This window comes from Oryctolagus cuniculus, chromosome 3, assembly GCF_051225735.1.
Source record: "Oryctolagus cuniculus isolate XC-2025 breed Fujian yellow rabbit chromosome 3, ASM5122573v1, whole genome shotgun sequence".
Classification (NCBI taxonomy): domain Eukaryota; kingdom Metazoa; phylum Chordata; class Mammalia; order Lagomorpha; family Leporidae; genus Oryctolagus; species Oryctolagus cuniculus.
Window position 1 is genome coordinate 157,693,538 of NC_142869.1, and position 17,812 is coordinate 157,711,349.

At 39.5% G+C, this 17,812-nt stretch overlaps 1 protein-coding gene across 4 annotated transcripts in view; it reads left to right on the forward strand.

Moving 5' to 3' along the window:
• Window positions 1-871: 871 nt before the first annotated feature.
• The window catches only part of PTPRZ1 (protein tyrosine phosphatase receptor type Z1), a 200,020-nt gene continuing 183,079 nt past the window's right edge, over window positions 872-17,812 (forward strand). For all 4 annotated transcript variants that reach the window (XM_051848907.3, XM_051848908.3, XM_051848909.3 and 1 more), the window contains exon 1: window positions 872-1,203. In XM_051848907.3, the coding sequence (XP_051704867.3) occupies window positions 1,146-1,203 (58 nt within the window). In that variant the 5' untranslated portion in view covers window positions 872-1,145. The remainder of the gene's footprint in view (window positions 1,204-17,812) is intronic.

Genomic DNA, 17,812 nt, shown 5'->3' on the forward strand with positions numbered 1-17,812 from the left:
AGCTGGGGGTTATAATACTAAAAAGCAAAGTTCCTGCCGTCAGGGCGTTCACGGTCTAGTTACCAACACCACGAAGAAGCCAGCACACACAGGGTAACCTTTCGGGCTCTGAAGCAGCATTCTGTGTCTGAATACCCGTGCACGCGGTGATTAAAAGATTCTCTGCGCGCGACCCTGTGTGAGGGGCACTGGGGTAGCTCTGACCCGCAGGGCGGGCACAGTGCTGGAAGCTCCCCTAGCAGCTGTGCACAGCGGGACGCTTCGATTGGGGTCTAGCGGAGGGTCAGTGTCAGGCTGTTCACAATCAGAGCCAGGAGATTATTTGGTGTCAACTGCCCTAGAGGCAATGGCGTCTGGGATAACTTTGGTTATTTGGAAAATGGAAAGAAAGAGGGGGAGGGGTACCCCGTGTACCCAGGCGTCCCCACCACTCTGTGATTGGACCCACTTAGCATCCTCACCGAGGACAACAATAAAATGGAAAACACTCCCAGGGGCGAAGCCCTGAGGTCAGCCTCTGGCTGTGCGGGACAATGGGGGTCTGGCCTCCTCTTCTCTTCCCAAGGGATGAAGGCGCCCTAAGCAACAGCCGTTTTCTCCTAGAAGAATCTCAACCACAGCAGGTCCCACTAACTCCAGGGCGGCGAAGCCACAGGCGCTGGGCAGGGGGAGGGGCGTGCGAGTGTGAATGGCTACCCTGGGATCCAGACCCCGCGGCACGGCCGCCCCCGCGCGCGCCCCGCGCCGCCGGCCCGCGTCCCCGCCCCCGCCCGAGCGCGGCGCGCACCGCCCGGCCAGGGGCGCGCACCCGGCACTCCCGCGCCGCCGCGCTCCGAGCGCTCAGACCGCGGCCGCCGCCGCCGGCGCAGGAGACCCAGTCCCGCGCGCCCGCCGACGGGCGCCTCGGCCACGGCCCCCGCTTTCGCGCTCCCCCACGAGCCCTCCGTTCCATCCATCCATATTTCTATTTCTCTCTCTCTCCTCACACACACACACACGCCCGCGCGCGCACACGCGCACACGCACTCAGATCCGTGTGTATGTACACTGGAGCATAAAAAGAGAGCGTTTCCGTCGCGCCCCCTCCCTGTCCACCCGGAGAAGCAGCCGAGGGGCCGCGGCGCGGGGCCCCGGACCGTCTGGCCATGAGCAGCCGCAAGCTCTTCCTCGCGTGCCTTCAGCTGCTGTGTGTGTGCCGCCTCGGTGAGTGACAGACCTCAGGGGGCTTGCATCCCCGGGATCGGCGGGGCGCGGGTTGGGGAGCCGGAGTAGTGTTCGCTGCCGGCGTCTGCCGCCATCGAGCCAGGACGAAGACTGGCCGTCGCTGGGGTCCCGCGCTGGCGGCGGCGACGGGACGGTGTCAGGTGCGCGGGGCTGCGCGCCCCCTCCCCTGCTCGCCCCCGCCACGCTCCGGCTGCCCCCGGGGCACGAGCTCAGGACCCGCGAGCGGAGAGGTTGCGTGGTCATAGCCCCAGCCCGAGCTGCGCCCGTCTGTCCTCTTTTGCAAAGTGTGGAGAGGGCCTTTTAGATAACGAATCTCAAGACGGATAAACGGCCAGGTATACAACCGTGGTGCGGGGCCACGTAGCGCTGTGCATTTTCATGTTACGGGTATTTAATGGGCACCAGGGAGAAATGCACGTGTCGGATATGAATTACACACAGAGGCACGCCTGAAGAGTAGTGCGTACAGGAGCAAGCACAGACCTGACTTTTCAGTGTTTTTTAGTACTTACGATTTAGTCACATTCAAGTCTGGGCAGTTACTTAAAAAAAAAAAAAAAGTTTCAATCAAAATCTCTCTCTCGAGCGTCTGCCGGTGCTGCCGAAGGCGAAGGAGAGCTGTAGGTTGATGTATTTTTTCGTGCATGCATTTATCACCCACCACCTCTCAGGTTGCACAAGGAAAACTGCAATTGCCTTCTAAAATAACCAGTGCGAATGTTTGCTTGTGATGCAAATTCAAGTTTTCAGGTTCAGGAGAATTGGAAGACTGGATCTCTGTGTTTTATCGAAGAAGAATTGTCTTTTTTTTTTTTCTTGACTATTTTCAGTCACGATGGGATATAAAAATCCTGGAGGCATTAACCTGAAAAGTTGAGTGCTTTTGTGTCATGATTTGTGAGAACACATAGAGATCATTTGCGTTTTAAATTTTAGGTGGTTCATAACAGAGATTAAACCTACAGGTTCATTCACTAGCTGGTGCTGCCATTGGCACGGTTATCTTTACAAATAGAAATCATTTTCAAGTTCTAACCAATGAAAATTGCATTGCAAATGTGATCATAGTCCGTGTCCCACCACATTTGTGGGCATAATTTAAATTCAAAAAGCTTGATACAAGTTCTCCGGAGTGAGGTGATGCATATAGTTAACACCTAGGGTTTGTAGAGAAATCTCTGGTCCTAGTTGATTGGAAAAGACTTCTGTTGATTTCAGAGAGGGGAAGATGTTTTTGTGCAGTGCCCTGGCCATCAAACACACACCTGTTGAATTTGCATTTAGCACTAGTTAACAACAAAACTGGGTCCTCTTGGGTCATAAATTACTAAAGTAAATCTCACATTAGTAGGGAAATAAACCAGAGTATTGCTTTATATATCATGAAAACCATTCTACCAGACTGTATTGTGAATTTTGAAAAACTGGAACAAATTTACATACAATCCAGTTTTTTTTTAATGTACAGTTCAGTGCTTTTTAGTACTTGTATGCAGTTGTGCAACCATCACCGCTGTCTAATTGCAGGCCATTTTAATCATCCCAGAGAGAAACCCTGTGCTCATTAGCTGTCATTCTCCACTCCCTCAGACTCTAATGCCTGGCAACCACTTCCTATAGATTCGCCTGTTCTACACATTTTATATGAGTAGAGGCACACAACATGGGGCCTTTTCTGTCTGTTTTTGTTGCTTTAGCATAATATTTTCTAAGTTTATCCATGTTAGAGTGTGTATCAGTATGCCATTCTTTTCTATGACTGAGTAGTATTCCACTATATTAGTATATCACATTTACAAAGATTTTTCTCAGTAAAGCATACTTGGAACATGTTTTTGGGTATATATATTTACATTTATTGAATATTTTATGTGACTCTTTGGTGATGTAAAAAATTCAGTTTAAAGTATTATATTCATTGTTCACAAGGATCCCAAGCTTGGATGTCAACCTGTGTCAGAAATCAAACAAATATTTTTGCCAGAACTTGAAGGTGGCTACTTTTGTATCCCTGACTGTTATAACAAAATTGTCCTACATTGTTACCAAAGGACTGACCTAGAAGGCTTAGCAACCTCAGAGATGAGTATGCTATTTTTGGGGTAGCATGTTTCAACAAACTGAGGCACTTGATCTTCAAATGAAAAATTAGGCCTCCACTTCAATTCCGTTACTCTGAGTGCCTGCCTGCTCTAGTCATGGTAGGTATGTTTGTTCCTCATCTTCAGTGCCTTTGGAGCCTGGGAGGTAGGCTGGTGCATGTAATAGGTGCTCACTAAATGTTGAATGCTCGAGCCTTGTGCAGGATGACCGCTCCAATACACTTCGAACCCTGGTCTGCCATTCTTACTATCATCTAGGAACATGCTGTAGAGTTCACTAACAAGTTGTTATTGGCAGTTTAGAATGATTGGGACTTTATCACTTTCTGTGACCAAAATGTAGTGATATTTTGAACAGGGTATACAGAGCAGTTGGTTTTTAAAATAAATAAATAACTCTCCAAGCAGAGAAATTATCATGACAGTATATGAACTGGAACAAATCCCTTCTTGACCCACTGAACAGGTATTTCTTATGGGAAAAATTACCATGACTTTCCTGTAAGGAAGCTTAACTGTGAGTCATAGAAGAGAGGTAGGTGTTTTAAGAGCTTTTAAGGAATAGTTTCTTTCAATTAAAGAGAATTTAGAATCTTTGAATTAAATGAGTTAGAGTGTTGCAAGGTACACTGAACTCAAATGTTTCAATATTATTATTAAATATGTAATAAATCAAATTTTTATGTATTTAGTCATGGCATTGCTTTAAGAGTCACATTAACTATAAACCATACTCAATGCCTCTGCAAGAATTAATTTCCTAGATTATCCTGGGTATGGTGTCAGTGGAATTCAATATGTTGTGACTTTTAGTTTGGTCTATTTATCGTCTGAAAAGAAAACCATGACAATAAATATAAAATATTTATGCTTCCCCCAAAATAATAACTAGTCTCCATTCTGAAAATTAATTACTTTTGATTTGTATAGGAGAAATTTTCTTTGTTTCTCCTTTTATTTATTTTTTTTTCAGACTATGGGTTGCCTCTACTCAGGGAAGTTTGCCAGGATAAATCACTTCATTGATGAATTAATTTCTGTTCTCATGTCTGCACTAGAGATTTGAGATCTTGCTTAAATTTTTACATTGTGGGAATTTGGCTTCTGGCAAAAATTCAGGTTTTTCTGGAAGCGTGAGCTTTATTTTCCCATTTCCTGTACTCTTTTTTTGTTATGTCCAACCTGATAACTGTGCTAGACCACCTATCTGCCAACTGCTGAGACTAACATGGAAGTGGAACCCCCTAGCTGTGACCAGAAGACCTTAAAAGGAAGGGCTTCATTCAGAAAATGAGCTTGTGCTTTATTTCCAGTTAGCATCTACTCAGCTATTTATGTGGTGCAGTCCTAGTGCTGAAAATTCTATATAAATTTTTTTTCATTTCAGTCTCCCCCAAATCATTGAGGTAGGTGTTCTCATTTTATGTATTTTTAAATGAGGACATTCAGGCCCAAGGAAGTCAAATGACCTACCTCGTATCACACAGCTTGTGTCGGCCTGTATCCTGCATCCCATTCCAGAGCCTGGGGCTTTTTCTATTTTCCTTTCCAGTTCAGTTTGCTGCTTAGGATTTTTGAACTGACTTGCGTGGGACGTAATCCTCACTTCACATTCCCATTGGCTCACTTGTACTTCATGTTCATGACTTTTCCCACGTCCTCATATATTACTTTATTTTTACTTTTTTTAAAGTGACATAATTTACCTTTTTCAGTGAACCATCTTGAATTTTTGACAAATACATATGGTCATGTAACAACCACCATGATCCAGTTATAGTGTAGTTTTGTCCACAAGGTTTTAACTGCTTATCCATTTCGCGCTTATTATGTGCCCAAATCTGATAGGCAGCATTCTAGACGCTAATAATTCAACAGCACATATACATGGAGTCCTAATATTCATGGTGCTCACAATGCAGCTAATTTGATCCAATCCCCACATTGAAAACCTTCTTTAAAGCTCATCCTTTAGATATTTTATCCATTCACAACTGATTGAGAATAACAATATTTCAAAATATCTCATAATGTGCTAATTCTCAAGTACCTTAAAATGCTTCCTACTCTGTCAAGAATGCTCATGCTAAAAGTCAGAAACAATTTAATCAAATAAACATACTTTAAATGAGCTTTAATTTTCAATTTCCTACTGAATCCATAGCAAAATTCTCAGCTTACAAAAGGAAACCAGTTTTTATGTGTGTGTGATTCTTCAGTGTATAGTATGTGTAATAAACTACATAGGCATTAATGAAAAAAAATCATATTATCCTATTGCACAATCCTAAAACACTTATATTTTAGAACTATGCTGTCCAACACTGTAGCCTACTAGCATATGTGGCTATATAATGTAAAATTTATTCAGTAAGTCAGTGTTTTAGTCACACTAGCCACATTAGAAATGCTCCATAGTCCGTTTGTCTAGTGGCTACCATACAGACACTACAGTTGGAGAACATTTCGATCACTGCCAAAAGTCTATTGAATACCACCGTTTTACATCAATAACAGAAACACAAGTAAGGTAACGATTGGTAACACTTAAGAGGCACTGTCAACTCAACTAGAAAAGATTTCTTAAGTCATTGAATTATTTGAAGCACTGACACATGTTGATTAATGTGTGTTTGTGTTGTGTCAGTCACATAAACATCACAGGGACAGGATAGTGGTCGTTGTTAGAGCAAATATGGATGGGGGAAGCTTAATAACCACTCGGTGGCCTTTGTGGACTGGGATTGAAAGGGAGATATGTTGCTGTGTGGGAATGTGTGATCTGTTCAATACATTTTCTGCAATTTTTTTTCCAGCATCTGTTGTTTTGTAATTTATCTGTCTCCCTCACTAGTCTTGCTCATTCACAGCAAATACTGAATTTCAATCTTCCTTGTATACCTTGACTGAGTACCTGTAGTAACTATACAATAAATCGTCAATGCATAAGATCATAGATTGTACCATGAAGCTATGTACATGATCATAGGCTTTTGTTTTGGGGATCAGCCAATTTCCAATCTTTTCTTCTTTTGATTCTGATTCCAATCAGAGTTAGGTCGGCTTCACCTTGACCTCTCCATCTTTAATGGCAGTTCTGACACAGGAACTTCATTGTCATTGATTCTTCTAGAAATGCACCTGAGCATCACCTAGACCCAGGCGCTATCTATTCATGGAAAGTAAAGCTCCCAGGATGGATACTGCATGTGTGGTCATAGGAGCAATGATGAGTGAGCATGTGATTCCAGAGGAGTTGGCACCAGTGGATATTGAATATGTCCCAGTGGGCCAAGGAATCAAGCAGTGAATGTGGCTGTGTGTGTGTGTAACTCATGTGTTTGGGAGGAGACAGAAATAGAGGTGGTCAGTAATGAAAAATGAAGTATGCTGAGCCCGCAGACAGTATTTTCAATCATTCAGAAACCATAGTATTGGATAAATCCTCCCTTGGCATTGACCATAGGAGATCATGGCCCAAAACAGTTCTGAAAACCTGGAAAGTAATAAGAAATAGAGTTACAGTGTAGAATTGTGTGCTTTTGGAGTTTGTGTGCAGTTTATCATTAAGGCCAGAGATGATGTGCTGCACATAGTAGATGTTCAGCAGATATTTGAGCTGAGTTGAATTCCGATGGAATGGGGCATGGGACAAGTTAGAAATTATCACAGCAGTCAAAAGCAGAGAAAAAAAACTCATGCTTTCTTTTTTTTGTAAGGATTTTTGCTCCATTATTTCCCCTCCCTCCTTCCTTCCCTGCCCCCTTCTTGCTTTTCTTTATATTTTTTGTTGTAATATCTTTACCCTCACTTACTTTGAACATTACTTTAAGATAGTGTAATAAACTTGACAAAGAGTTCAGTGGATAGATTGATACAACCAGTTAAAAATATGTCTACTGTGCTAATATAAATTGGAGACTTTATAGTTACCATAAATTTTAAAATATGAGTTGACAGATGTTTATACCTAAATTTCCAGTATTAACATGAGCTAGTTGTCTTTTTTTCTTTTTGTATTTGCCCACAGATATTAAAATAAATTCAATTATTCAGTGTCCTGGTTAATATAAACTTTCTGACCTGACTCAAATAAGCATGAGTCAATTTATGTACATGTAAAAAAGAGGTCAATTTTTCATAAGTTTCCTTGGAAGTAGTCTAAACATATTTGGAAAGAATAATTTATTAATTAGAGGGAAAATGATATTCTATTAAAATATTTATAACCATGGTTAGACTATAGGTGCCTTCCCACTGTTGAAAAATAATTCTGTCCTCTCCTCTCTTTGCCTTCCCTTTGAGCACTTACTCCATAATTATTTTACTATTTCATTGCCACTCAACTGAACTCCCTATTTCTTGAATCCTAAGGATCTAATATATTTACCTAAAGGTAGGTCTTAGCACTAGCCATTGTCTTTGAACTGATAAACTCAGTACTTTGTTGCAGAATAAATGAAAATAACAGCTTTATGAAGTGATCTCTTTAAGCAGAGAGCATGGCCCTAATGAGAGATCTGATTTCAGCCTTAGAAAATGCTGGACAGCTATGAAGAACTTTGTGTATTTTTCTTATGGTTTTCAATCACATTGCCTTCACATTAAAAAATATTTCTGCAATTAAATTTTTATGTATTTGCAATTTTTCATTTTCTGCAATAGAGTGTATATATATATATATATATATATATATATATATATATATAGTGGTGCTTCAACTGCCATGCAGAATTGTACAAAGTCATAATCTGCCCACAGGAGAAATAAGGATATTTTTTAGGGCACGTCGGATATCATTGTCAAGTTGTTCCAAAATAAAGAAAGCTTGGCAGACATTGATCTGTGACAGCAGTTCTTGATCCTGTCTACATTTCGGATTTATCTGGTGTTATGGACTGAATTTTTGTGCCCTCTCTAAATTTCATATTTGAAGCCTTCACTGACAAAGCAATGGTTTTTTGCGATGAGGGTCTTAAGAGGGTAATTAGATCCTGAGAGTGGAGCCACCATAACTGAGATTAGAGATTAGATAAGAAGAGGAAATGATGAGAGCGTTTTCTCTCTTTCTACCACGTGAGGGTTCAAGAAAAAGTCAGCCTTCTGCAAAGCAGGAAGAGAACCTCAGTAGTATTCAAATCTGCTGGTCCCTTGATCTTGGATGGACAAGCCTCCAGAACTGTGAGAAATAAATATGTCTGATTTTTAGTGACAAGTATGGTATTTTGTTATAGCAGCCTGAGCTGACAAATATACTAAGGAACTTCTAAAATTTACTGATGCTGGGCTGCAAATCAAGTTCATCATAATGTGTGGGTGTTGGGCCCAGACATGGATATTTTCTTAAAATTCCTCAAGTGATTGAAGAATACAGTCAAGGTTTAAAACTATAGATCTGGGCCAACCTCATAAAACTACTAATCTTAGGTGGAGATATTGGCAAGTTTCGTGCTATTCTGAAACAAAACTGGTGTAACTGGACAAATGTCTTGGAAAAGTTCCCATCTCTTTCTCTGCTTCTTGATGCAGTTTCCCGTTCAGAGTAACCCTAGAAGGAGGAATATGGTCTATAGTGGTTGACCTCTTAGTCTTTGCAAGTCACATAGTCTTGGAGTTCGTCCAGAGATTCAACTCTATTAGCTGGTGGGAAGATAAATGAACCAACCTCTGAAATGGGGTTCGCAAGTGCCATTTGTCACAGCAACATAGCATATTTAATGTTGTCAATGATACATCCGAGGGTTCTTCAAAATCTTAATGGAAAATGGAATGAAAAGATACAATGAGATTTTGTTATCTGCTGTGCTTCTTATTTCAGTACAAAAGTTTTGAAATGCATGCATATGCAGCAGTCTTTAAAACATTCATGGAAAATGTAAGTGAAGGAGTAACTATAGAGAATGGATTTCAAAATAATTTTACAACAATATAAATATGTTGTTTAGGAAGAGGGAACGACTGAGAGGGATGTGTACTAGTGGAAGGTCTCAGACAGTTTCTCAGGAAAGTCTCAGGTAGGATCTCCAATGACGACTTGAAGGTTTTGAAACTTGAAATTTATCCACTACACAATGGGGAACAGCAGAAGAGTTTTGAGCAATGAAAGGACTTGAGAAAAAACCTCTTTTAAGAAGATAAGTGAGGGAGCAGAGTAAAGAGAAGATTGAAGTTTGGAACTGAGAATCAGGAAGCTCATTAAAAGGTTATTACACTGTGACTGTCACAATGGAAATTTCATAGATCACTTGGAGTAAAATAATGTATCTTTATATGCTAATTTAATGTTTATGAAGCACTTTCAAATATGTTATTTCACTTGATACAAACATTATTGGTGTAATTGATAGCTTGCGGTGCTGTGTTTGTGAGGCACTATTGAACCTCAAGAGAATGCCTTCCCTGTGAAGGTGTACCATGGGACATGTATCCACAAACACACCCAAGAAGGTTATGCGATGCAGCAAATGCTTACAGTTGATCATTTGGAGGAGAAAAAAAAGAGGGAAAAGCAGAGAAAGCTAGCTGGAAGCTTGCTTGTTTATTGAATAGTAAAACTCTAAATTTGTTACAAATTTTAGGAAGTGAAGCTAAACATTTCCTCTGAACGGCTTAACTCAGTGCCTTGAGTGGCAAAAAGAGGAAATGTTGCTGAAAGTAATCTAGTTTAGCAGCAATCATAGTCAGGACGTAACCAAAACAAGCAAACTTTTCTTCTAAGGATGGAAGGATTTGAACATACGTGTAGGATCAGACTATTCTTAGCAAGGGCCCATCTCAAAACTATTTACTTCACTTTTAAAACCCATAGATTTGTCCTTCCTACAATGAATGTATGCACTCCTGTTACGTTCCAGCTAACATTCTACTACTTCATAGGCATTCTTGATATCTGCCAGTTCAGATTGCTTGAAGGCTGTCATGTTTCTCTTGAATAAACTAGTATCTTTTTAAATTGCTTACATTTTGTGTTTTATGCAAAAAATAGTGCAATGTAAAATAATCCATCATACAGACTTGCAAGAGTTTGTTATAAATTTTATTTTAGTGGGTCTTTTAATTCATGAAAAATGCAATAGGATTTTGTTATCTATTGTATTTCAAAACACATTGAGGACACATGAAATGCTAAATTAATGCATCTTCAAATTTTGGAAAGGGAGAAAGAGACAGCTGTCAAGAATTGAAATGTAAACATATTTTTCCTTTAGGAATGAAAAAATGTAGATATGTTAAGAAGTATGACTGGATTATTCATTAGAAATGTTTGGTTAAAGAAAAGTTTCCTTTGATAGCTTTTAGAGTAGATATGTGATGTTTATGTGTATATAAACATGTTTTGACTACATGTAGATAAATACATATTTACATATACCTATGCAGTGGTATGCACATGCATAAATCAATGAATAAGGACATATATACTTATATAGAGATTTTTTCTACTGCTGTTCAAACTTGATGTTGCTTTATTTTGAACATTAAAAAGATGATAACTTTTGGAAAAATTGTTAAGTTGAATCATAGCACATAACAGGATATTCTGAGCCTTTTTCTTTCTTTCGTCATAAAGAAAGGATTGGAAGAATGTCTGCCTCTTCTGATGACTGAATAACAGTGCTGTACTTCTCTGAAGGGTTTCGATCCTGTTAGATCAAGGAAACTCAGTTCAGCAGGTGTTCACTGAGCAGTTACTGTGTGCCCGATGTTGCACTCAGAAATTCATAAGTGCCTTTTGTCTTTGGAAGTTAATCTGGTTAAAGATATAAAATGTACTCATTGGGAGCATACTGGAATCAAGAGTAATAAAATAAATGCTAGACTGTTTGGATTAGATTTTAAGTCTGGAAAATCAGAACCATTTCTTATTCAATAAAGGAGAGAGAAAATAAACACGTAAATTCATTTTAAAAAGTCTCTGAGTGTATGAACAGCACTTTTTTTTTTTGCTTTATACATTTTCTTTTTTTTTTAACTTTTATTTAATGAATATAAATTTCCAAAGTACGATTTATGGATTACAATGGCTTCCCCCACATACCGTCCCTCCCACCCACTACCCTCCCCTTTCCCACTCCCTCTCCCCTTCCATTCACATCAAGATTCATTTTCGATTATCTTAATATACAGAAGATCAGCTTAGTATACATTAAGTAAGGATTTCAACAGTTTGCTCCCACACAGAAACATAAAGTGAAAAATAATAGATGATTTTTTTTTAAAATGATGATGAAATCAGATCAGACCTATTGTCATGTTTAATCCCAGTGAGAGTCAAGTTGGGAGTTGATAATTTCTTTCTTTCTTTTTTTTTTTTTTTTTTTTTTTTTACAGAGGATCAGTTTAGTATACATTAAGTAAAGATTTCAACAGTTTGCACCCCCATAGAAACACAAAGTGAAATATATTGTTTGAGTACTCGTTATAGCATTAAATCTCAATACACAGCACATTAAGGATAGAGATCCTACATGAGGAGTAAGTGCACAGTGACTCCTGTTGTTGACTTTACCAATTGACACTCCTGTCTATGGCCTCAGTAATCTCCCCATGCTCCAGTCATGAGTTTCCAAGGCTATGGAAGCCCTCTGAGTTCTCCGATTCTTATCTTGTTTAGACAAGGTCATAGTCAAAGTGGAGGTTCTCTCCTCCCTTCAGAGAAAGGTACCTCCTTCTTTGAAGACCTGTTCTTTCCACTGGGATCTCACTCGCAGAGATCTTTTGCCAGAGTGTCTTGGCTTTCCATGCCTGAAATACTCTCATGGGCTTTTCAGCCAGATCGGAATGCCTTTAGGGCTGATTCTGAGGCCAGAGTGCTATTTAGGACATCTGCCATTCTATGAGTCTGCTGAGTATCTCACTTCCCATGTTGGATCACTCTCCCCTTTATTTATTCCATCGGTTAGTGTTAGCAGGTACTAGACTTTGAACAGCACTTTTGAGCCTGGAACATTTGCTGTTTCACCTGGTAATGTAAGCTCTTTTGTGTTACTCTACCATTTTTATGGCAATATTCAGAAACAAAAAGATAAGCCTATGTTACCCCTTTTAGATTATTTATTGAAGAAGTTTGATACAGAAATTGGTTGGGCTTCACATTTCTGTTCTCAGATGCATTTAGTTCTCAATAATCCATCCTATCATGTTCAAAATAATCGTGCAAGTAGGAAAATACTTATATATAAGCAAAATGAGTATGTTAAGAAACTCTTCTTGTATGTTCTGTTCAGTAACTACTACAAGGAAATGTCACGTATTTTTTTCACATTTAAATCTGTCCCAGCTTGAGACTTAATTTTTGACGGTGGCATCTGCTATTTGGGGAGAAGGGTAAACCCTGAGTGCCAGAATTTTAAAGCCTGAGTAGGTAGATATACGATTCTTGGCTACTCCAAAGAATTTTCAACATACACAGTAATGGTGCCTGCAAAATGGATTCCTCTAAGGAAAGCATGAGGAGTGAAATCACTTAATGAGCCAAGAATGGCTAGTGCATGTTGCACTTAAATGCATTAAGATACAGCACAATCTGGTACTACCAATCCCACAAGAAAGTATCAGACGATACTTCTGTCTTGTCTGTGATTCCAAATTATGTTCGTCCTAACCTTTCATTACTTCTTAACTATTCAGTATTCTGGCAGAGGAAACCAAGAAAACCCAAGATGCTTCCTTGTTCAGCAAAATTTTATACCAAACTCTCTACCTACGGCACAATGCCTATGAAGAAATGTAACAATTCCCCATTTGGAGGGAGCCTTTCAAGATATCTACTTTGTTCTTCACATTTTAAAATCAGAATCCTGCAGCATCCGTTAATTTGCAAAAATTACTTTAAGTTTGACAAACATAACAAGAGATTCACTTGTAATAGACTTGATGGCATTCAAGAAAGAGAGAATAAGATATTCAGCCAAATTGTCTCTTTGCCAATAAATAATAACAATATATAAGCCCTTTTACCATGAGGCAGGGTGGGTTTTCCACCAGCAAGAGAAGTGTACCTCCATGTAGTAAGTTTTCATTTATAATTACCTAGGGAGTGCTGGCTCTTTTAATGGGAGGCATTGAGACTACAGTGCACAGTCTGCCAGGAGATTTATTGAGTGGTTGGACTACTGGAGAAAACTCACTGGAAATAGTTCATCACGGAAAGATTGATATGGGCTTTTGTGTTTGTAAGCAATTATGCTTGATTATTGCATTGTGTTACAATCAGATCTGCAAGTCTGTGCAATTTCAGTGAGACAACATTAATATATACATATGTAGTTCTATTCAAGGTTTACAGACCTGAGTTAGTTAAGTTTCCACTGATTAACCCTCGCAGGTTCTTTATATATTCTTCAAGAATAAATAGTTTTCTATACACTATAAATGTTCCTGTTCATTTACCTAGACATCTGAAGGACAAATATTAGTTGATCAGGATACATCTGATAAGTTCCACTGTATTAAAATTAACACACACACATACACATTTAGCCTTGCATATAGCAACAAACTCATCAGCTGTCAGCCTAGGAAAGGCATTCCAGTGGCTTTGCTTCCATAATGTATGCACTTCAATAAAGCCTCTGCAGTTATTGTTTACTGCACATAAATTATAGCTTGTTAAAAACTAATGTTAAAGGGCCTTTTGTACATCTGTAGCAATGAATTTGCAATGCTTTAGAGAACTTGTGACCTAGGAAAGGATGTCTCACAGAATGTGTTTTTATAGTTCTCAGAAAGACATTTCTTCTGCACTGATTTCAAAAATGAAGCACAGTAGAGGCCGACCTGGCCCCTGACCGTGGGGATCTTTGAGAAAACAGGGGAGAGATTTTGTGTTTCTTCAGCTCATCCTTGTTAAGGACCCCGAGGTCCATGAAACCCCTGATTTAATATGATACCCTTAGCAGGCCATGCACGATGCTTCCAAATGTGAGCTCAGGCTGCCTGTCCAGCTTTACTTGAACTTTCACATATGTGTTCTTCCCACGGGGCTCAAACGTTTCCTCTTTCTGTGCTGGTCCTTGGCCACATGTATTCCCAGTTGTCTTTCACCTCTTCCGAACCTTCTCTAAGTCACCCCTGTTCCCTCCCTCTCTGGGAAACATCATCTCACCTCTGATGGCACAGCACTTGTGCTGCATTTCCATTGTTTCCAGAGCTCTCCCCTTTGGGGGAGTCTGAGCTCCTGAAGATAAACAGCTACTGGACTCTCGAAACCTCTTGCCCATACAGTAGATGCTCAGTAAATATTAGCAACATAAATGAGTGAAATTTCTTCCAAGGCAATTCCTTTAAAAAAAGGATGCAATAGACTCCATCTAGCCAAATGTTCCATGTTGCCACCACCTCGGCTCATTCAGCACACGTATCAGCAGGGTGAGAAACTTGCGATCACAATTCCAGCATTTGGAAGTAGAATTCAGTTCACCCTCAAATTCACTCAATCTCTCTCATTTTTGAAAAAGTAGACTCAAAGTGGGTCAATCAAATCACACTCTCATTTTAACAAGTCCAAGAGTCTATATAGATTTTGAACTGAATTGGCACACAATCGTGGAGAACTTCCTAAGGGCTTTTACTCTTGGCATTCAACGTTTTAAGAAAGAAAATTAAGTGATTGGAATAGAGTACAATAGTGAATGCAGAATAAGGGAAGAGAGATGACTGTAGCCAGAAACACGAGAGAAAGAGAACTATAAGTTTCTTTATTCTGCATAGCGGTGGGAGAATCTACTTTTTGGCCTGCATAGCGGATGCGCCATTTCTGTGGGTAAGTTTTCCCTATGTTTCCTGTCAAGCCAGGGTTTAACGAAACAAAAAGATACCGGATCCCTCTCACTAACACCTCTCCATCCTCCAGCACCCCAGCCAGTGCCAGCCAACAGCATTTCTACCAGCTCCTTTTATCCCCTTTTACCAAGAACAAGATCTGAGATATGTGAGATCCTGTTTGATTCAAGCTTGGAGAAAGCCTTGTATATTTTATATCCACTGGTTACCTGTTGCTGTCAATAGCTGTATTGTTAGCATTTTATCATGGATCTAATGCTTTAAAATTTTTGAGGACTGGGAGAGATTTGTGGAGTAAAAGCTATGATCCTTGAAAAGGAGCCAATGTTCTTGATATCTCAAAGTATTCAAAAAAGAGAGAATATCAAAGTTGTGCTTTCCCCTGCTTGCCAGGCTATGAGGAAGCTTCTAGAACTATACATTTGTGTGAAAAGTCAAGAGTGTCCTCTTTGGCTGCTGACCTTGTTAAGAGTGTAGCTGAAGAGTCCCTGATAAGACATGTGCTACTCTAAATGATTCTGAAAAAATAGATTGCTAAAAATAACCATATCAAGATGGGGCAAATGTTTAGGGAATGCTATAGAAATTAGTGTTCCTTTTAAGATAAAAATAGCTTAGGTCATTATAAGCCTAATAAATAAACAGGAATTCTTTGTACAAGCTTCTTTTAAATGTCTAAATCTGTGAACAACAATAGGATAATGCAATTCCGAAAAGTTTGTTTTGATTAGAATCAAATGATCCTCTAAAATACAGAATCACTTACCCTGAAAAAATAGTCATTCTTTCTAGTTTAGTGTGAATTGGATTAATGTTGAATAACAGAGTATTTTTAAATTATGTTGAAATGTTTGTTTTAATATACACAGGACAGAATGTAGTCACTATAATTTAAGAAATATAAATTAAGAGAAAATAATATGTACGAGGAGAATAATTATAACACTCAGATGTCTAATTAAGAGATGCTGGAAAATAGACTGCTTGTTGAAATATTGATGCTTGACAGGATATTAACTAATTAATTAAAAGTTTAATAACTATTATTTTACTGTATAATAGCTAAAAGCAGCCATATTTGATCTAATAAAGAACTGGCAAAAATTGGGTTGGCGCTGTGGTGTAGTGGATTAAAGCTCGGTTCAATTCCTGGCTGCTCCTCTTCCCATCCAGCTCTCTGCTATGGCCTGGGAAAGCAGTAGAAGATGGCCCAAGTCCTTGGGCCCCTGCACCTGCGTGAGACCTGGAGAAGCTCCTGGCTCCTGGCTTCAGATCAGCTCAGCTCTGTCCATTGAGGTCATTTGGGGGAATGAACCAGTGAAATGGAAGATCTCTCTCTCTCTCTGGCTCTACCTCTCTATGTAACTCTGTCTTTCAAATAAATAAAATAATTCTTAAAAAAAAAAAAAGAATTGGCAAATAGCTATCAGCAGTGATTAAAGTTCACATGGATCTCAATTTAGGGAAATCAGGTTTTAAAACCCAACTATATAGAGAACAAATTAGATGATTGAAATTTTAAAATTATGCACTCAGAGAGGGATTGGGTTGATGTACTATTCATTCTTAAAGGATAGATATTTTCATTTTTGATTTTTTAAAGGCTTTAATTTTTTTTTACAAAAATTAATACTGAGTCAAACGAAATTTAGCTGATTGAGCGATGGTTTTCGGAGGCAATATTGGTAGTAAAATTATGTGTAGTATATGTTTTGGAGAAAGTTTACTAGACCTTTATAAGTTTTTGATAAGAAATAATCGGTGCACAAGCAGAAGGGGAGACTGAAGCTCAAGGGACATGACCAACAGCACTATGGGTTCCTTTGGAAGAACTCCCTGCCATCCTGAAGCAAGAGTTTGTGTGCTTGCTCAGCCCCACCAGCCACATCTTTAGTACAGAATTCCGTTTTCTTTGAGGCATTATGTTCATTCATAATTAAAGCCTTGGTGTTTTCTCTCACATTATTAAGCTAACATATGATAATATAAGCTAATCAGCCAATGTGGATACAATAGTGGTTGCTCCTTCACAGGCTGTTATTTCTAGAATTAAAAGTATATTTGTCTTTTGAGGTCTGACACATTTCTCTCCTGCTTAAAGTTTGGAAGGAGGTTTCTGTCCTCACCATCTCCACTTGTTTTCCAGCTCTTTCCTCCTGAACCCACTCTAAACAGAATTCTGCTTCCACCATAGGAAAACTTCCCTTATCAATCTCCCCTGTGCCTTGGTGTTGCTATGCTCCTTCATGTTCTCGGTCTTCATTTGATTGACTGCAGGTAGCTTTTGATGTGCATCACTGTATTGTGCTGGGGCTGCGTTATTGTCTTGACTTTCAGAACGCATCCTCCCTTGCCTGCTTTTCCTACTGTTTCACTGGCCTCGCAGTTCTCTTTGGGTATCCCATTCCATCTTTCTATCTTCCGAACAGTGGAGTCCCCAAAGCTCATTTCTTGGGCCACTTCTGTTTTCTGCCTGCACACTTGCATGACTCTCTCATTGCTGTAATCTCTTTACAGATGACTCCCAAATGTATGTCTTTAGACTGGAACTCTGAAAGGCGGTCCAGAGTTACATGTCCAGCACCCATCTAGATATTTAATGCACTTCTCAAGCTTGACACATCCAAAATTCATCTCCTGGTCTTCCACCAATCCTGACTCCCAACTTCGACTATCTTAGGAAATGACAGGGTACTCAGTTG